We start from the raw sequence: 18,157 nt of genomic DNA on the forward strand, positions 1-18,157 counted from the left end.
TGAACAACAACATCAGATTTTATTTATTTTTTTAACTCTGCTCTACATTAAATAGAAACCAAAAAATTTAGTATCTCCATCATAAGAAGACCTTAAAGTACGATCTTTGTGTCAGGTAGTAGGAAATTCAGTTCTTGTATAGGAAAAGCTCCCTCCTGGGTGTCTCCTTTCTTCTTCCCCAGCCGCCACACTCATAGTCCTCTGACACTGGGTGGTGATGGTGGCGGGGGGGGTCTCACACCGTGCAGTATTCTGCGACACCCGCTGGGTGTCCCACAACTCAATTCAATTCGGACACTCCCTGGAGTTAGCTCAGACTCTACAGCTTAGGGGCTCAGCCCCACAAGACTGCCCCCTCCACTTCACATGCCAAAACAAAGGTAGGTCCCCAGTTCACCCACAACTCTGACATGGCTACACATCGGAGCTTCCATGACCCCCACCCGTTGGATTTGGTTAGTTGTTGGAACAACTCACAGAACTCAGGGGAACATGTTTACCAGTTTCTTATATAATGAAGGCTATAAGGGATACAAATGAACAGCCAGATAGAGATACATTGGGCAAGGTCCGTAGGGTCCCAAACACAGGAGCCTTTGTCCCCATGGAGTGGGGGCGTGCCACCCTCCCAGCTTAGAGTTGTGTTCACCAACCCAGAAGCTCTCTGCACCCCATACTTTTGGAATTTTTATGGAGGCTTCATCATGTGGGCAGGATAGATCTTTAACTCTGTTTCTAGGCCCTTTCCCATGGGACACGGGTAGGGGCTGAACACTTCAAGCTTCTAGTCGTGGCTTGGTCTTTCTGGTGACCAGTCCACATCCAACAGCCCGCCACGTGTTGCCTTGATTAGAAGACCCTCCTACCATCCAGGAAATCCCAAGGATTTAGGAGCTCTGTGTCAGGAACTGGAGTCAAAGACCAATCATTAGAACGCAAGATGCTTCTAGTACTCTTATTGCTTGGGAAATTACAAGGGTTTTAGAAGCTCTGTGCCAGGAACTGGGAGCAGAGACCAGTATATGCGTTTGCTATTGCGTCACAGCCTTATATTTCATTTAAGAATCATTACTGGCATTCTCTCATTCAGTGAACTGTTGAGTGCCTGCCATGTGGGTACGGCAGCCTGCCTGTACTCTGAAGGTAAAAAGATGAATAAAACACGCTTCCTGCCTATGAGAGGCTCACAGCCTCTTCTCAGAAACACACCTAAATCAATAATTACAATTCAGTAAGATGAATACTTCCGTGGAGGCTAGTAAAAAGAAAAAAAAAAACAAAAGACATTTAAGCAGAAATAAAGAAACAGCTGAGAGAGATGTTTGATAGTGGGGGCCGGTGCAGGCTTCAAAGAGGAAGTGACATTTGAACTTTGTGGAGTAAGCTATAGGTTTGCTTTTCTAAAAACAGGGTACATTGGAGGTACCCACAAAGTGAGTGATGATTTGGAAAGAAAGGAAGGGGGCAGTTGGGAAGGGTTCTGTGTGCCACATCAAGGATCTAGAATGTGTGGGGAAGGATGCTAAGAGTGGTACAGTCACATGCAGTGTTAGAAACTGAACTCTGGCAGCCTCGTGTCCCCATACATGGCGATGGGGGGCTGTAGGCAGAGAGAGAGTAGAGAGGGTGGGATTGGCTCCGGCTCGTGGTGGAGGTGGGGTCTGTGGGGCTTGGCACTGCTCCAGTGGGGGCTAGGCGAGGAGGAACTGAGCATGGCTCCCTGCTCCCCTTACAAGGACTGGTGTTACCCAGAAATAAGGCGTTCAAAAGGAGAGCAGGTTAGGTGTGGAGGAGAGGAAAAAGTAATGAATTCTATCTTTGGACATTTGGATAGGTTGAGCTTCTGTGAAATTCCATTCAAGTGGAGGTGCCTAGGAGCAAGTTACAAATTTGAGATTTTATCTTAGGGAGGAAGTTGGAGGCAGCAAATAGAGATGCAGAATAATCGGTATGCACATGGAGGATGGTTTTTTCTGTGAATTATAAGGTGGAGTTACTTGTACGGGGCGTGGAGTCTGTGGGAACTGTTGAGTCCCAGTAGCCATGCTGGCTGTGTCCCGCCCCGGACCCCAGGGGGCGCCATTTGTATAGACTTTGATGTGTAACGCAGCAGCCTTGGTTTAAAAAAAACAAAAAAGAAAAAAACTGGGATGCTCGCTTTGACCAACAGGCTAAGAAATGAATTTATTTTTAATTCCCACCTGGTTATTTCAACATGAATTTGACCTGGTCTGTGTTTTTATATTGTAAAATATGTTAATCCAAACCAGGAGCTGGCAAACAATGGCCTGCAGGCCAGATCCAACCCATTGGTAGTTTTTATAAATAAAGTTTATTGGAACACAGCCATGGTCATTTGTCTATAACTAGTTTCAGGTTACAACGGTAGATTTGAGAAGCTGTAACAAAAACAGGGTGACCCGCAAAGCCTAAAGTATTTACTGTCTGGCCCTGTACACAAGAAGTTTGCCAATCCCTGATCTGAAATACAAATGTTTATCTTTTCTTTTTTAAGGAGAAATATGCCTCTCTGTCTGAATTTTAACTAATGCCTAGTAATTAGGTCTGTTTACCCACAGGGGAGGGTGCCTAGTGGCTACGACTGTAGACAATTAGAAACAATTACAGTACCATGGAATGATTTTATTAAAAGTACGGGAATAGATTCATTACATGAGAAGAAAAATGGTAATCCTCAACTACTATTTACCTATAGAAAATCGAGATGCCCTCTACAGACCTGCGAAATCTCTAGATATGTACCACAAAAAAATAGAAGTCATTTCAATTCAATTCCGTAGTCTCCATCCCCAAGCCCCAGATGTTTAGACTCTACCCAGGGGCTTTATTTATCATCACCATTTAGTGCAGAGCACTGGCAGCAAAAGGGTCCTTTTCCAGAGAGAGGCCTAGTGCTTCATTCCAGCCCAGTGCATGGCTTGTTGCCAGGATCGTCCTTCCTCATCTAGCTTCAAAGTCACACCATCCGCAGCAGGGGCGCGATGCAGGGAGTTACAGTGTGCCCAGGTCCAAAAGAATACCAGCCAGCCACTGAAGGAATTGTGGTAGAATACGGGAAAAGTGTGGTTTAGTGAAAAGGGGAGTTACAAAATGGGATAATCCCAGCAAAATAAGATGCACAGTATGATTCCCAACTGTATTTAACATGTACACATGCATATGGGAAAAAATGACTGAAAGGATTCTTCTCAGGGTCGCAAAGTTTGGGGTCATTTTTTTTTTCTATTTTAGTCAACATTTAATGAATGAATGCTGTGTGAATAAATAGGTCTTCCATTGAAGGGGAACGCAAGAGTAATTTTGTCTGTCTGTCTTCCAGGGGAGGTGGACTGTAAGGAAATAGGAGACTGTATCCCGGGACCCGGAGCCACGGCCCCAGACCTGTGCCTCCCGGCCCTGGATTACCTCAGGCGCTGCTCTCAGGTACCCTGAGCTCCAGGCCCTGAAACCCGCCTCGGATGATGCTCGCAAAACGGGCACGGATGTCTTTTGTCGAAGCCCAAGAGAAACACTTTCTGCTGACTCTGAGGAGATTGGGGCCTTAGATCTGGAGTAGGAATTTTTGTCCCCACCCCTTCCGTGAAGGAGAGAAAGAAAGGAACAAACATGTGCTAGAACACACCATTAAATTGAAATCTCTGAAACTTCTCACGTATACTCCGGCACGGGAACTGCCATAATCTCTCTATTTGTGTCAGGCTGTAGGGAGAGGGGTCATGAGGCCCTGGAAGTCTTCATGATAGGACGTGGACGGTGGGGATGCCACCATCGAAGAGAGACAGAAACAAAAGAGGGGCACATTCAGTCAAGATCCGGTGAAGAAAGGCCATGAAACCACACTTATCGAAGGGAACAGCAACCTTCGTTGTGCTGAATCCAGTAACTGCCATTATCCCAAGAGGATGCTCCCTCCTGAAGCCCTTTCTCCCCCAGGCTTCAGTAATGCTCTCAGTAGTTGCCCTCCTCTCCGTGCAGGTCGTGTCCCCAGGCCTCTCTCTGTCTGTGGAAGCTCCCCCTCGGTGATAGCAGCGCTAGTGTGAAATCCCAGGGCTTTAGAAAGGATAACCCAGCCCCAGCTTCTTCCCCCCAGCTGCCTCCATTAGGCCCCACATGACGGGACCCCAGCTCCCTTGCCACCCTCAGATCCTTCCCTCTCACTCTGTGTTCCAACCACACCGACTTTCTTCCCCCTCAGATACATGGCGCCTTACTGCTCAGGGCCTTTGCTGCTCCCTCTGCCCGGAATGTCCTCTCCCCGCATCTCCTTGTGACATTCCTTATCTTCCTGGATCTCATCTGAAACATCACCTCCTCAGAGAGACCAGAGCTTAAGTATCTACCAGCTCACAGCCAACGCTCCCACATACCCTGGTCACTCTAGTATCACCTAATTTTTTCTATAGCCTTTATGTCCAAAATTTTATTTATTCTTTGTGAAAGGATCATCGTAAGACCCCCGCAGACAGGACTTTTGTCTGCCTCACCCACAGCTCTTTCCCTAGCACAGCAAGCACAATTCTAAGCCATGAAGATCCTGGGGAGTTTGGCCCACTAATGAGGATTCCTGGGGGACTGGGCTCTTGCAGTGAGGGGAATAAAGAACCCAGGGCAGTCTGTCATGTCTGCTGCTGATACCTTCATCTGTCCCCCTGCTGGCCCACAGATGCCTGCCTTTCCCCACTTACTGTTGGCCTCATTGCCTTGGTGTTGAAGCAAGGGAAGGGGAAGTCAGTCTGGTGCCCCATTTACCTATAGACCCTCTTCTCAGTAATCCCCATAGAATACTTTCCTATAGGCAAAAACTCGACATGTTTTGTGGTTCCCTGGGTCGGTTTACAAAAGGCTACAAAACTCATAGGTAATTGAGATGCTGAAAAAGTATCCCTAGAGCCTTTTCCCTCTACCTTTTTGTTTCCACTAAATGCTGTTTCATCTGCTCCCTGGGGTAGATGCCTCTCATGAGCTATACCATATGAATCCAAATCACAAACAACCTCAAAACTTGCATACGTTGGGAGCTTTTCTGCTTTTCCCTAACCCCAGTATTGCTGGAATACAATTTTATTCTTCTTTAACTCCCCAAGTGCAGCTTTTCCGATATATAATTGCAATTTGGTATTTCGTTATTTAGTTACTGGCCAAAATCTACAAAATGCCCCTGAAGCCAATATTCCTTAGTGGGCGGCTCGCTAGCTTGCCTCGGAGACTTCAGGAGCAGTCGGCGAGCAGTGAGGATGGAATGGAGTCGGTCCTGTCTGATTTTGATGACGACACCGGTGAGTTAAATTGACTGAACTAGGTTATTTGCTATGTTCATATTCCGAGATGCTTAAGCCATGAGTTCAGTAGCTTATAGGTCATAAGAATGATCATCCATTTATGTTGCTACCGTTTTTAATTTTAATAGCACAGGCCTACCTAAAGTTGCCATGGACTGCTTAGGAACATCATTTGATGTCTTGTCTCCAAACCCATCCTTTTTAGATGGATGCCTCCATCCAAGCTCAGTGCAGATCTGCAGACTCCACTAAATATAGTTTCTAACTCTGAATTCTCTATAATTTAGCAAATTGGAATGCGGTTGCATTGGTACTTAAATTGGCTGGTAATTGTCTTTAATACCTTCTAGGAAACACAATCATTATATAATTACTTCCTGCAGGACTATTTAGTTAGAGACTGGGGAAATTAAGCCACTACTGAAGAGAATCTATTTGTGACTGGTGGAACTGAAGGCTCATTAAAAGAATAATTTTATAGAATGTGTTTCAAATTAGTTCCCATGTAATTTCCTGTGGATTGGAGCTCAGTCTAGTAACTTTGGGAAATTTTCAGATGGTTAACTAACGCTCATGCTTGTCTTCTGATTCAGTCGACCCTGCCCTGTTCTAGATCTAGAAGTGGAAATTATATCCTTAAAGGGGACCAATAACTGGCATAGGTTGATTCAAATCCTTGCAAAAGGAGTTTTGGGGAAGGTTTTTTTTTTTAATTTGCTTTTTTATTCGTTTTTAGTTTTTTTATTTTTCTGTTATAAATTCACTTAGAGTAGCGAGAGGATTTACAGTTTTCCATAGGGATTATAAACAGTAAAGCCTCACTAGTTGAGACTCATTTTAAGGAAGAACCATAGGAAAGAATAGCTAATGTAGAGAACAATTAAACTGGAAATTGGCTAGATGTTGCCTAATAGAGGTTTCATTTAATGATTAGTTAAGAATAATTTTTACTTAGCCTCTTAAACCACCAACCCAGACAACTATAAACAGAAGCTAATGTTGCTTATCTATAATACAGTCTTTAAAACAGTTGTAAATGGTTTGTGTGCGTAGCAGTCAGCGATCCTCTTTCCACTGCGCAAATCATTAATCCATTGTTTTTTTCTAGGCAGCCCATCTTCTTATGGATAAAGTTCAGCCAAGACCTATGTCAAGTTGTCCACATTATCATTCATTGAGACCTTTCAATTATAATTGAAATTATAATCTTCATAATTATATATGAAGCATAGCTCAGAAAAAAGAATGGAAAGCAAAGGCTTCAACTTGGTATTAAAAATTGATACGCTCTTAGATGTTACTCTTCTTGTTTCCAAAAGCAAATAATTTTTTTCCCTATTGAAATTTCAACCATGGATAAACCTAGACAGAATGGTATAATGAACCTTCATGTACCCATCACCTAGCTTTATGTCCACCCGTATTAACTTATGGCCAATCTATTATGTATATTTACACACACACCCTCACTGTGTCCTCCCTCCGCTCACATCCTCTATTTTAAATCAGATCCCAGACATGATAGCATTTCATCCGTAAATGTTTCAGTATGTGTTCTTTAAACGTAACAAACATGACCATAATTCCATTATCACACCTAAAAATTAACAGTAATTATTGAGTATCGAATATCCATTCAGTGTTAACATTTCCCATTTTCTTATGTCAGTGAATTTTTGGGATTCACATAAGATCTGCACTCTGTGTTTGGCTGATAGGTCTCTGAAGTCCTTTTCAATCTCTAGATTTTCCTCTTCAATTCTTTCTCACTCCTTTGCACTTCATTTATTGAAGAAGTGAGGTCCCGGGGCCCGTGGAGTTTTCCACATGGACTTTATTGGTTGTACCCCATAGAGTGGTGCATTACATGTGATCCTGGCTTCTGCATTTCCTATAAAAATTAGCTTGTTCACACCTGCTTATATTTTGAGGTTCATGAGGCTTTGTCCCCTAGTTTTATTGTATTTGTGGGTTCATGTGGGTTTAGCTTCCTATAAATGGGGATGTTCAAAATTGTGGAAGTAGGTTTTTTAATGGGAATGTTCATTTTTTTAAAGATTTTATTTATTTATTTGAGAGAACGTGAGCATAGGGAAGGGACAGAGGGAGAGGGAGAAGCAGGCTCCCCGCAGAGCAGGGAGCCCAACACGGGGCTCCGCCCCAGGACCCCGGGATCATGACCTGAGCCGAAGGCGGACGCTTAACCAGCTGAGCCACCCGGGCGCCCCAGTGATTAATGGGAATACTTAAAAGCTGCCATCTTTTGACAGTTATCTTTCACAGGAAAATGAGAAGTATTAGAATTAAAATGTGGGGTGAGCTATTTTTTTTTACTCTATTCTAGGCACTTTAGGATGAAGCTAGAGAAGTCGAGTCCTTTCTCTGAGGCACTTATCTGAGTGGCAGGTTCACAGATTTCCAAAGGCAGGGGTGAGCAGGAATGTTGGCTCAGACAGGGCTTCTGTAAATGGCAAAACTAAAATTGTTCAGATCTAATAAAAAGCATCTCATGCTTTTTCCCTTCCCTAGTAATGAGCAACACTAAAAGTGAGTATGTTATTTTTTTATTTTAATTTTTTATTTTATTTATTTATTTGACAGAGACACAGCAAGAGCAGGAACACAAGCAGGGGGAGTGGGAGAGGGAGAAGCGGGCTTCCCGCCGAGCAGGGAGCCCGACGAGTATGTTATTTTAAAAATGAAACTCTGAAGGGGAGGAGGAGAGAGGTGTGTACCAGGAGGTGTGCCGCCCTGGGCGTGCGATTCTGTCAATGCGCGGGCACCGCTCCCCATCTGTGAGCAGTGCATGAAGTGATTCGCAGGTACCCGGGCAGAGAGAGCGCCAGCAGTGCCAATGGCAAGGTGGCAGGTAAATTCAAAATAGTGTGTAGATTGCAAAAAAAAAAAAAGAGAGAGAGAGAGAGAGAGAGAGACATGGACCTTTGAAAAAAATGGGGCACGAAGAAGAGCAAAGAAAACAGACTAGCACACACGAGCAACAAAAGAAAAACTGGATGACTCAGACTTCATCAAAATTTTAGACTTTTGTGCATCAAAGGACATTACCAAGAAAGTGAAAGGACAATCGAAAGGAGAACATGTTTGGAAATCCTATTTCTCATAAGGTTTTAATATCCATAATATATAAAGAATCCCTAAAACTCAATAAGACAATTTAAAAATGGGCAAGGGACATGAATAGATATTTCTCAAAAGATCAACAAATAGCCGATGAGCACATGAAAAGATGCTCCACATCATTAGTCATCAGGGAACTGTAAATCAAAACCACAATGCAATGCCACTTCACACCTACTAGGATGGCTATGGTTAAACAAACAAGTGTTGGCAAGGATGTGGAGAAATTGGAACGCTCACAGGAATATAAAACGGTGCAGCCTCTATAGAAAACAGTTTGGTATTTCTTTAAAAAGCTAAAAAGAAGTACTAGATGACCCAGAAATCCCTCTCCTGGGCCTATACCCTAAGGAATTGAGAGACTGAAACAGATACTTACACTCCTATGTTCATTGCAGCCTTATTCACCACAGCCAAAGGTGGAAACAACACAAGTGCCCATCAACAGATGGATGAACAAACAGAACATGGTACAACATACAAGGGAATATTACTCATCCGATAACACAGTACAACACGGATGGACCCGGAAAACATTACGCTAAATGATATAGGCCAGACACGGAAACACAAATACTGCATGATTCCACTTATATGAAATATCCAGAATGGGCAACTTCATAAAGACAGAAAGTAGATGAGAGGTTCCCAGGGGATGGAGTGAGGGGAGAATAGAAGGGTACTGGTTGCAGGACTTCTGTTTGAGATGATTTAAAAAAAAAAATTTGGAATTAGGGAGTGGTGATGGTTGCACAAAACCGTGCATGTAATGAATACCACTGAATTGCATATGTGAAAAGGGTTAAAGTGGCAAATTTGTGTTATATATTTACAATAAAATAATTTTTAAAAAAAAGATATACTAAGATGATACAAAAGGATATTTCATTATTTTGGTATTGTCAGCTCCCAAGAAATCTGACAGTTATTTCAATATAGTAGAGTTTACCACATCATCTTCTTGCTGTAGGAGGATGAGAAGAAATTTTGGGGCTTTTTTCCCCTTTGACTTTGTGAGAGCATGTAAATCATAATCTGCCCATGCTTGTAGACACTCAGGGCTACCACACCATATAGCACACTTCTACACTAACAGTGTTCAGTTTGAGCTTATGATGACTCCGTATCGTGTTTGACTGGATTTCACTGAGATCTGCTTCTTGGGTTCCAGGGCTGATAGAAGTCTGGATCATCCTCCTGGAGCAGCTGACAGCAGCTGTGTCCAACTGTCCACGTCAGCACCAACCGCCAACCTTGGATTTACTCTTTGAGCTGTTGAGAGATGTGACCAGAACACCTGGTAAGAATTGCTATGTCTGTCTTTTGCGGGGAGTTGTGATACATACAGCTTTTTTCAGGAAGGTATATCCATGTGTCTCCCCGTTTCACAGCTCTAACCCTAGACTTGGTACAGAGTTTCATGCATAGTAGATGCTCAGTAAATACTTGTTGAATGGCAATGATGCAGTGATGGTTAAGATATGTCCTGTTATTGTTGACATGCCTTCCCACCAGTCCATTTACAGATAATGTATGCTATCCAGTTAGTTTGGGTGTGTTGGATCCCTACAATAACCAGGCCAAGGTTATTGGCTTTGTTCCATGATTACAGCCTTCCTCTTTAGCTGGATCTCACATGCTCTTGGCCCCAGGGCTGTCAGTAGGGCTCGCTGAGTCTCCAGTGACATAAACAAACCACTCAAAAGTATATACCATATTAAGACAGCAAGATCTTGAATGTACAAAGGTCATAGATCATTAGACTGAGAAAGGGACATGTAGGGGCGCCTGGGTGGCTCAGTCAGTGGAGCATCCGACTCTTGATTTCAGCTCAGGTCATGATCTCAGGGTGGAGCCTGCTTAAGATTGTCTCTCTCGCTCCCTCTCCCTCTGCCCCTCCCTCTGCTCGTTGCTCGCTCTCTCTTTCTCTCAAAAAAAGAAAAAGACATGTAATGATCACCTAGTACTTTGATAGTACAGGAAAAGAATGGCCCTGAGGAATTTATTTCTTCTTCTGAATTAATCAAATTTAGCATGTACACTTAACACATGCAAATTTTCCCAAGATCCAAGCAACTATAGAAATTTTAGTTTTCCACAGTCAGAACCACAAATGAACCCACTAGTTAATTCCATAGTAATGAGTTTTGTATTTATCATAAACTGATGAAGACTTGATAATTGATACTGTTTTAAGATCCATTGCAAAGTTTATAGCAGAATTTTTTTCAGAAAAGCCAGCATAGCTACTCCCATATGTCAAAAAGTTATGTCTTTTATCCAAAAATAAGCAGGTATTTTATAGGATTAATTATATGCCTCTCTTTCACTAGTCAGGATCAATTTCTATTTTCACATTGCCATTAAATGTGTGTGAGAGGCACTTAACCTAATTAATTCTACTAGAAATCTATCCTCAAAGGAACTTAATAGTGATGAAGACAAAATGGGTATATAATGATTGCTGAAATATATTGAATACCAAAAAAAATTATGAACACCCTAAATGGTAAGAGCATATAAATATTCCACAGACGTTAAAATGAGTATTTGTGAATAGTATTTAAAGTATATATACTATGGAGTACAATCACAACATTATGAAATTTTGTGCACCTGTAAATACACATGTACATTCAAAAAGACTAGAAGTCAAACATGAAAAGGTGATTATCTCTGTGGGTAAGGTTTCTTCTTTGTATTCTCATGTTGTTTTCTGTGTTTATTAGAAAAAGGATGCTTACCTTTGTAATCAGAACTTTAAAAATCCATCACTTTCACAAGGAGTTTCATTATAGCATTGTCCATAAAGCAAAAAATTACAACACCTTAAATGTCTATCAGGAAGGGAACAGATAAGTGACTGTTGTGTATACATACAATGGAATTACGGTATGTGGCAGTAAAAATGAGGAATATCTAAATCCGCTGACACAATGATCTCTAACACATGTTAACGTGTTTCTTGAGGTTTCATATAGATATTTGTACGTAAACTTTAGGGGATATTTTCTTATATGTGTATATGCATCTGTATGTTTCCATCTGGGAACTGGAGTTAATCAGATGATACTTTAGCTTTATTAGTAGTATTTGAATTTTGTTATGAATTCATGTATCATTTGCATAACTAAATTCATACAGAAACAAAAAAGAGGGAGATTGAACCCCACGTCCGGCTCTGCGCTCAGCAGGGAGTCTGCTTGAGATTCTCTCCTCCCTCTGCTCCTCCCCCAACTCACGTGCTCTCTAAAAAAGATCTTAAAAAAAAAAAAAGAAAAAGAAAAATGCCACTGAAGACCATGTATTCCCCAATCAGTAGTAAATTCTCAGCCAGGGCGGGGCAGGGCGGGGGCCCTCCTGTGAAAGAGCTGGGCCATGCCAAGCCATGACGGTAACTTCTGTTTCCCTACAGGAGAGCTGCTGTGATCACAGTTCTGATGCTGACTTTTCTTTTTCAGGACCAGGATTTGGTATCTATGCGGTTGTTCACCTTCTCCTCCCTGTGATGTCCGTTTGGCTCCGCCGTAGCCACAAAGACCATTCATACTGGGATGCGGCTTCTGCTAATTTCAAGCATGCCATTGGCCTGTCTTGTGAGCTGGTAGTGGAGCACATTCAAAGCTTTATACACTCAGGTACCAATGCTCCCACAGCAGTCCTTGCTGAGTATTTTTTTCATGGGAAGCATCACTGTCTAAAAGTGCTTATAAATACCAATGTGTGATTTTTGTCCGGAAATTAGTAAAAGAGAATTATGTGGTCAGTGCCAACCTTCTCCTGGATTATCAAAATGCAAATTGATACTTAAAATACATATGTGACTAACAATATAATGCCATCTAGTAGATCTATGCATGAGAAGAGGGGAGGCAAGTTCAAGTATATAATCAATTAAAGAATTAGCCCTGTAGTCTGGAAGTGAGAGGGGGTGTATCCTGCTGCTTCCTCTGAGAGGCTAAATGGAGGAGATAAGATTTTAGCAAAGGCTTCAATTATAGGCGAGAAGTTGCTTAAGAGGTTGGGGTGAAGTGTCTTAACATCTGTGGCATTTTGAAAAAGATCTGAAAGTGTGTGGTGGATAGTGTCCTGAAGTCAGAAAAAAAGAAATCACTGTTAACCTTAGATGTTATAATTCTATATGCCTTTGGCTTTTTTTTTATAAGGAGGTAAGGGACTCCCTTGTTGGAGAGGTTAGAAAAACTCGTGAGATGTTCACCCCAAGGGAGATTCAAAAAGCAAAGAAATGGGTAGCTCTACTAAATTTAATAAGGACAACTTGCCTCCACAAAAAAGAACATTAATTGAGAAGGAAAACAAGTGGGTGTTTCTACATGTAAGCAATTATTGTCCTTAGGGATAGATGTTCTCAACTGGATCATTGCTTTGCACAGCACAATACCATTGAGGATTCCACTGAAAATTGGATCTGTGTCATCACAAGGACTTCAAGGAAAAGAATACACATGTATTCCTTGAATTGGGAAAATAGAACGTTATTTGGGGAAGTCTCATTTTCTTTGGGGATGGTGTACAGACTGAAGCCAGACTGAGAAGTTCAAGATAATGAGAGAGGATTTGTTTGCCAAGAGCATTTAATTAGTCTATCAGGCATAAGGAAAGTATAATTTCATTTTTCTCTTTTCTTTTTAAGAATTTAAATTTTCTTTTTTACTAGCTGCTATTGAGGCTGTATGTGTTCTAGTCTGTGTAAGTAGATGAATTATATGCATAACATCGAGAAATGTACATCAACACATCAAAGTAAACCACATATTTCATCATGAAATGATTAATACAGGCTAAAATCAAGTTTAAGAAAATTACTTTTTCCACCCAGATATTTATATGTCTTTTTATCACTCAGACTTTCTCCTTTTGCTATAGATGCCATTTCAACCCCCTCCTTTACAACAGAGTTGAGTGACATCTTGGTTTTACTTTTCCATGTAGACATCAGGTATGAGAGCATGATCAACACAATGCTGAAGGACCTGTTTGAGTTACTGGTAGCGTGTGTGGCCAAGCCCACAGAAACCATCTCCAGAGTGGGCTGCTCCTGTATTAGGTAAGGAAAAAAATTCCCTAGCTCTCCACGGGATTTTTTTATTATGAAATCTAAGGCAATTAAGTTCTTTTATTGTAGCAGTCCACTTTTTGGATCGCTTTCTAGAAGTAAAAATATCTGTATGTATATGCCAATAATTCCTCATTTCAGTCTTTAATCAACAAGTATTTATTGTGTAAGGCATTATAGGAGAGGTCCTCGGCTGCATGGAAAGTCAGCCAAGGTCCCTGCCCTCAAGAGGCTAATAGCCTTTTCTAAAGGACATAACAGAGAGAGACGCATAGAAAATAACAGGAAGGAGTTACTATACATGCCAAAGACGGCAGGGGAGCAGATGGTCAGGAAGATCTTTTTCTATTAATGACACTTGGCCAGATCCCCCGAGGTGGGCAAGATTTTGCTAGGTGGGGACTTGCAAGCAAAACATCACGGACCTAATTATGGAGATCAGAGTCACAAGTAACAAGAGGGTTTTGGTTATTTTGGTTGTTATTTGTCTAGGAGTAGTAGAAAATGGGGCTAGAATGGAAAATCTTGCATTCGAGCCTCAGTTGAAACATTGCCGTATTTGTCATGGGGACCCATTGATGTTTTTGTAGTGAAATGCCTTAGGAAATAGTGTTGGGACAATGGAACACCAGTTGGTTTGAAGACAAGAGTGGTAAGAGGCAGCAAGGCTTGTGTGGAAGCTTTGGAATAAATCTGTGCATGCTTCTGTAAGGGCAACAACACGTACAGATTCAAGACTCCTTTCCTTGTCTCTTGGAGCAGGTACGTCCTCGTCACCGCGGGCCCCGTGTTCACTGAAGAAATGTGGAGGCTTGCTTGCTGTGCCCTGCAGGACGCCTTCTCCGCCACCCTCAAGCCCGTGAAGGTAAATTGCTTGCAGAAAGAGCCAGAGCAGGTTCCCATCTTCATGCCTGTCAAGTGGGGCATCTGGATGCTGCCTTCCTCCTCTTAGCAGGCAGTCTCCCTTGAACTCCTACAGAGGGGGGAGAAAGCAGCTGTCAGATCAGTGCTTTTGGCCCAGACACAGGGATGATGGCAGCTCCAGGACGGGGCCCGGAGGCACCCAGGGAACCTCTGCTGTGTTTCTCCCCAGGATCTGCTGGGCTGCTTCCACAGCGGCACCGAGAGCTTCAGTGGGGAAGGCTGCCAGGTGAGGGTGGCGGCCCCCTCCTCCTCCCCCAGTGCCGAGGCCGAGTACTGGCGCATTCGAGCCATGGCTCAGCAGGTAAGGACTGGGGACTTCTAGAAGATTCTTCCTGTCAGTCTTGTATCACCAGACTGCCTTTCATTCCCTTAGGGAGATACCCCTCCTGGCTCTGACATCTTATCAGTACTGTTCTTGATGAGGAATGACTAACCCAGTCAACAGCATTATAATCCTCTCCACCATCTCTTTCTCAGTGCGTCCTCCAGCACCCAGATCAGTTAAAGTCCTTTCTCTGCCTGGCCACTACACTTCACACACCACCTGACTTGCTTGGACTCCTTATATTATCCGTATTTGCTTGAATATTGATGTTACTTACAGTCTACGAATGCCTAAGGATGGAAAACCTCTTTGGGTTTTTTTCTTGTATCTCCCATACAGAGCTTAACATTTATAAGCTGCTTAATTTCAGTGGAATGTAACTCATAAGCAAAATTAAAATGTACGTACCCATGCAGGGATCACCATGTACCAATGACTTTTTTTTCTTCTGGCAGATGTCACAAGTCAGAAAAGTTGGTTGTAATCTCCTGAGTAGCAGAGAACATATTCTTACCTTGGTGTTCCTAGAGCAAGGCATATGGAAAACACTTAAATGTCTGTTGAGTCAGAGAGTTACTAAATCACAAAAGGCCTTCCAGCATTAGCACTAGCTACAGACATGCCCCCAAATACTTAAGTGACATGTCAATCTATCTCTAAGACTGCATGGGGCTTCCAGCAGCAGGATTAAGCACTATCCCTAAATTTACACATATTCATAATCATGAGTGGTTGTTGAGAATTCAGTCTATTATGTATTGGCAACAGACATATTTGAAGTACGTCTTCATATGCAGAAGATATTTTGCAAATGTGTGTGGTATGTTTAAAACATGAAGCAATTTTTATAAATGTATATGCAGTGTTGGACTGAATTATTGGATAAGTATTCTAATTCTTTAGAAAAATAAAGTGAATTGGGGATTATATTCAAAGGCGCCCTTTCTCTAGAAGATCTGTTTAAGTCCTTAATAAAAATCTCTCCTTAGTACATAAATAATCCAGGATATCCTGATTATCAGTTGAGAAGTTTCCTGGCTAGGTCCAGTTTCTAAAGGACTTTCCCTAACACCCCTCACATAGTGGATCAAGAACCTTCCACCTTCAGCTTCTCCCATCATCTACTGTCCACATTCATGACACCCCAGGACATGATGGCTCTTCTGTTCAGAAGGGAGACAGCACATACCACGGACGCATCCATGGCCAGTCCGCAGAGGTTGGAAGGGAAGGAATGTCATAAAGCTGCAGTGAAGACCCACTTCCATCCACACGGCTGTGGGGGACAGCTGTAGCAGAAGGGCACCAGAACAAGAGGTGGTCCTCTGACAGGATACTTCCCTAATGGGAATCCATTACACTGCTAAACATTTTCAGCATGAGCTTACAGTGGGCTTCCAAACTCATCCCACCGCACAGCAAGAACATGGAAACTTCTTCTGAAACAATAGATCATTAATAGAGAAGAAAGGCAGAGGCCATTTAGTGAAGATTTTACTTTGTAGTATTTTCTCTTCCTCAGTCCCCAACCTTTCTCTTCTATCCACCTTTCAGATAACCCAGATAATTTGATAATTCTTACAAAATTTGGAAAGAAAACATTTTAAGAAGACTTCTATTTTCAAAGGGAAGAATCAAGAAGTGTTTACTGTTTTCTTAGTCACTTCTCCCACAGTCCCGTAGAGTAGCATGGCCACATCTGTAGTCCCAACAGGAGGTCCTAATTAATTTCTTATTCCTGTGTTGGATGGAATATAATACCACAGAGATGTCAAAACCAGAGATTTTTTACAAACACAACCCCTCTTTATTTACTCTCAATATTAAATATCAGTGCTTGCTAGTTCAAGTGTAATGAGTTATCACATGATAAAATTAGTCATGTTATTAGTATTAGTGTCAGCTGCTAACTTCTGAATATTTATTCTTCTGTTGTAATGCTATGCGTATGTAATACACACATATTAACTCTCTCAACAAACACACCAGGTAAGAAACCATTATCAACCTCACTTCATAGGTGAGGAAATGAGTAGGAAGAGTAAGCAACTTACCCAAGGCCACTCAGCTAATCCCTGGTGGAGTCAGGTTGAGGATGATGGAGCTCTGAACTATACCTTTGCAGGTGTTTATGTTGGACACCCAGTGCTCACCAAAGACTCCAAACAACTTCGATCATGCTCAGTCCTGTCAGCTCATTATTGAGCTGCCTCCTGATGAGAAGCCAAATGGACACACCAAGAAAAGGTAAGCAGCTCATAAGCTTAAACATGTGGACAACTTAGAACAAGGGAAGTCCATTTATTTTCAGTTGTGGCTCCTTGTAATCCAAGCTTTGGCTAAGAATACTGAAAACATTTATAGAGTCATTTAGCAAAGGTTTTTACAGAAAATTGTTCACTTTTTAACCAGAGCTTCCACGTTTCACATGTACTAGTTGGCCATAACAGAGTACTATCCACTGGGTGGCTCAAACAACAGAAATGTATTTGCTCACAGTTCTGGAGCCTAGAAGTCCAAGATCCAGGGGGCAGCAGGGTTGGTTTCTTCTGAGGCCTCTGTCCTTGGCTTCTGGATGGATGCTTTCTCCCTGTGTCTTCACATGGTCTTTCTTCTGTACATGTCTGTGTCCTAATCTCTTCTTATAAGGACACCAGTTACAGTGGATCAGGGCCCCACCCTATTTTTCAAGACCTTATCTCCAGATACACAGTCACACTGTGGGTTTGGACTTCCACATATGAATCTGGAGGGGGACACATCTGAGTGTGTCTATAGTATTATCCATATTATGCTTTTTTAAAAAAAAATTTTGTAGTGTGAGGCTTGATTCATGTTGTTTTGCGGGAGAAATACATCAACTTCTCCTGAGCAATCCAGCTGTCAGGAGACAAAAAGATCTGTGCCCTGCCACATGAATCTTGCCCTTTTTAGATTTATTTATTTATTATTTTAGAGAGAGTAGGGGGGAGAGGCAGAGGGAGAGAGACAGAACCTGAAGGAGACTCCCCACTGAATGCGGAGCCCAATGCAGCCTGATCCCAGACTCTGAGATCATGACCTGAGCCGAAATCAAGAGTCGACGCTTAACTGACTACGCCACCCAGGTGCCCCTAATCTTGCCCTTTTTAAATACTACCATTTTGCCTAAAAAAACGATTGTTCCTAGACTTGACGATAATCGCCATGACTGAAATTTCCCATTTTTAAAATTCCAGCACACAAATAGTAATGATGATAAGTATTTGAGCACTATACATGAGATACAGTGGCTAGATATTTCCCCTCCCATTTTATCCATGGGGAAACATTCAGAGAGGCTAGGCCATCTATCCAGAGACACACAAGCACAAAGGCATGGAGCCACTTGGCATTCTTGGATTTGACTCATTA

General features: G+C 42.2%; 1 protein-coding gene across 7 annotated transcripts in view; it reads left to right on the forward strand.

Annotated features, from left to right (window-relative positions):
• The window catches only part of ARFGEF3 (ARFGEF family member 3), a 178,956-nt gene that overhangs the window by 138,676 nt on the left and 22,123 nt on the right, over nt 1–18,157 (forward strand). For all 7 annotated transcript variants that reach the window (XM_073893993.1, XM_073893994.1, XM_025865994.2 and 4 more), the window contains 8 exons: nt 3,341–3,444; nt 5,153–5,297; nt 9,610–9,738; nt 11,900–12,076; nt 13,392–13,506; nt 14,278–14,380; nt 14,609–14,740; nt 16,890–17,011. In XM_073893993.1, coding sequence (XP_073750094.1) covers nt 3,341–3,444; nt 5,153–5,297; nt 9,610–9,738; nt 11,900–12,076; nt 13,392–13,506; nt 14,278–14,380; nt 14,609–14,740; nt 16,890–17,011 — 1,027 coding nt within the window. The remainder of the gene's footprint in view (nt 1–3,340; nt 3,445–5,152; nt 5,298–9,609; nt 9,739–11,899; nt 12,077–13,391; nt 13,507–14,277; nt 14,381–14,608; nt 14,741–16,889; nt 17,012–18,157) is intronic.

Source organism: Callorhinus ursinus, unplaced genomic scaffold, assembly GCF_003265705.2.
Source record: "Callorhinus ursinus isolate GAN/ISIS: 27379988/994484 unplaced genomic scaffold, GSC_fseal_2.0 scaffold6, whole genome shotgun sequence".
NCBI classification, from domain to species: domain Eukaryota; kingdom Metazoa; phylum Chordata; class Mammalia; order Carnivora; family Otariidae; genus Callorhinus; species Callorhinus ursinus.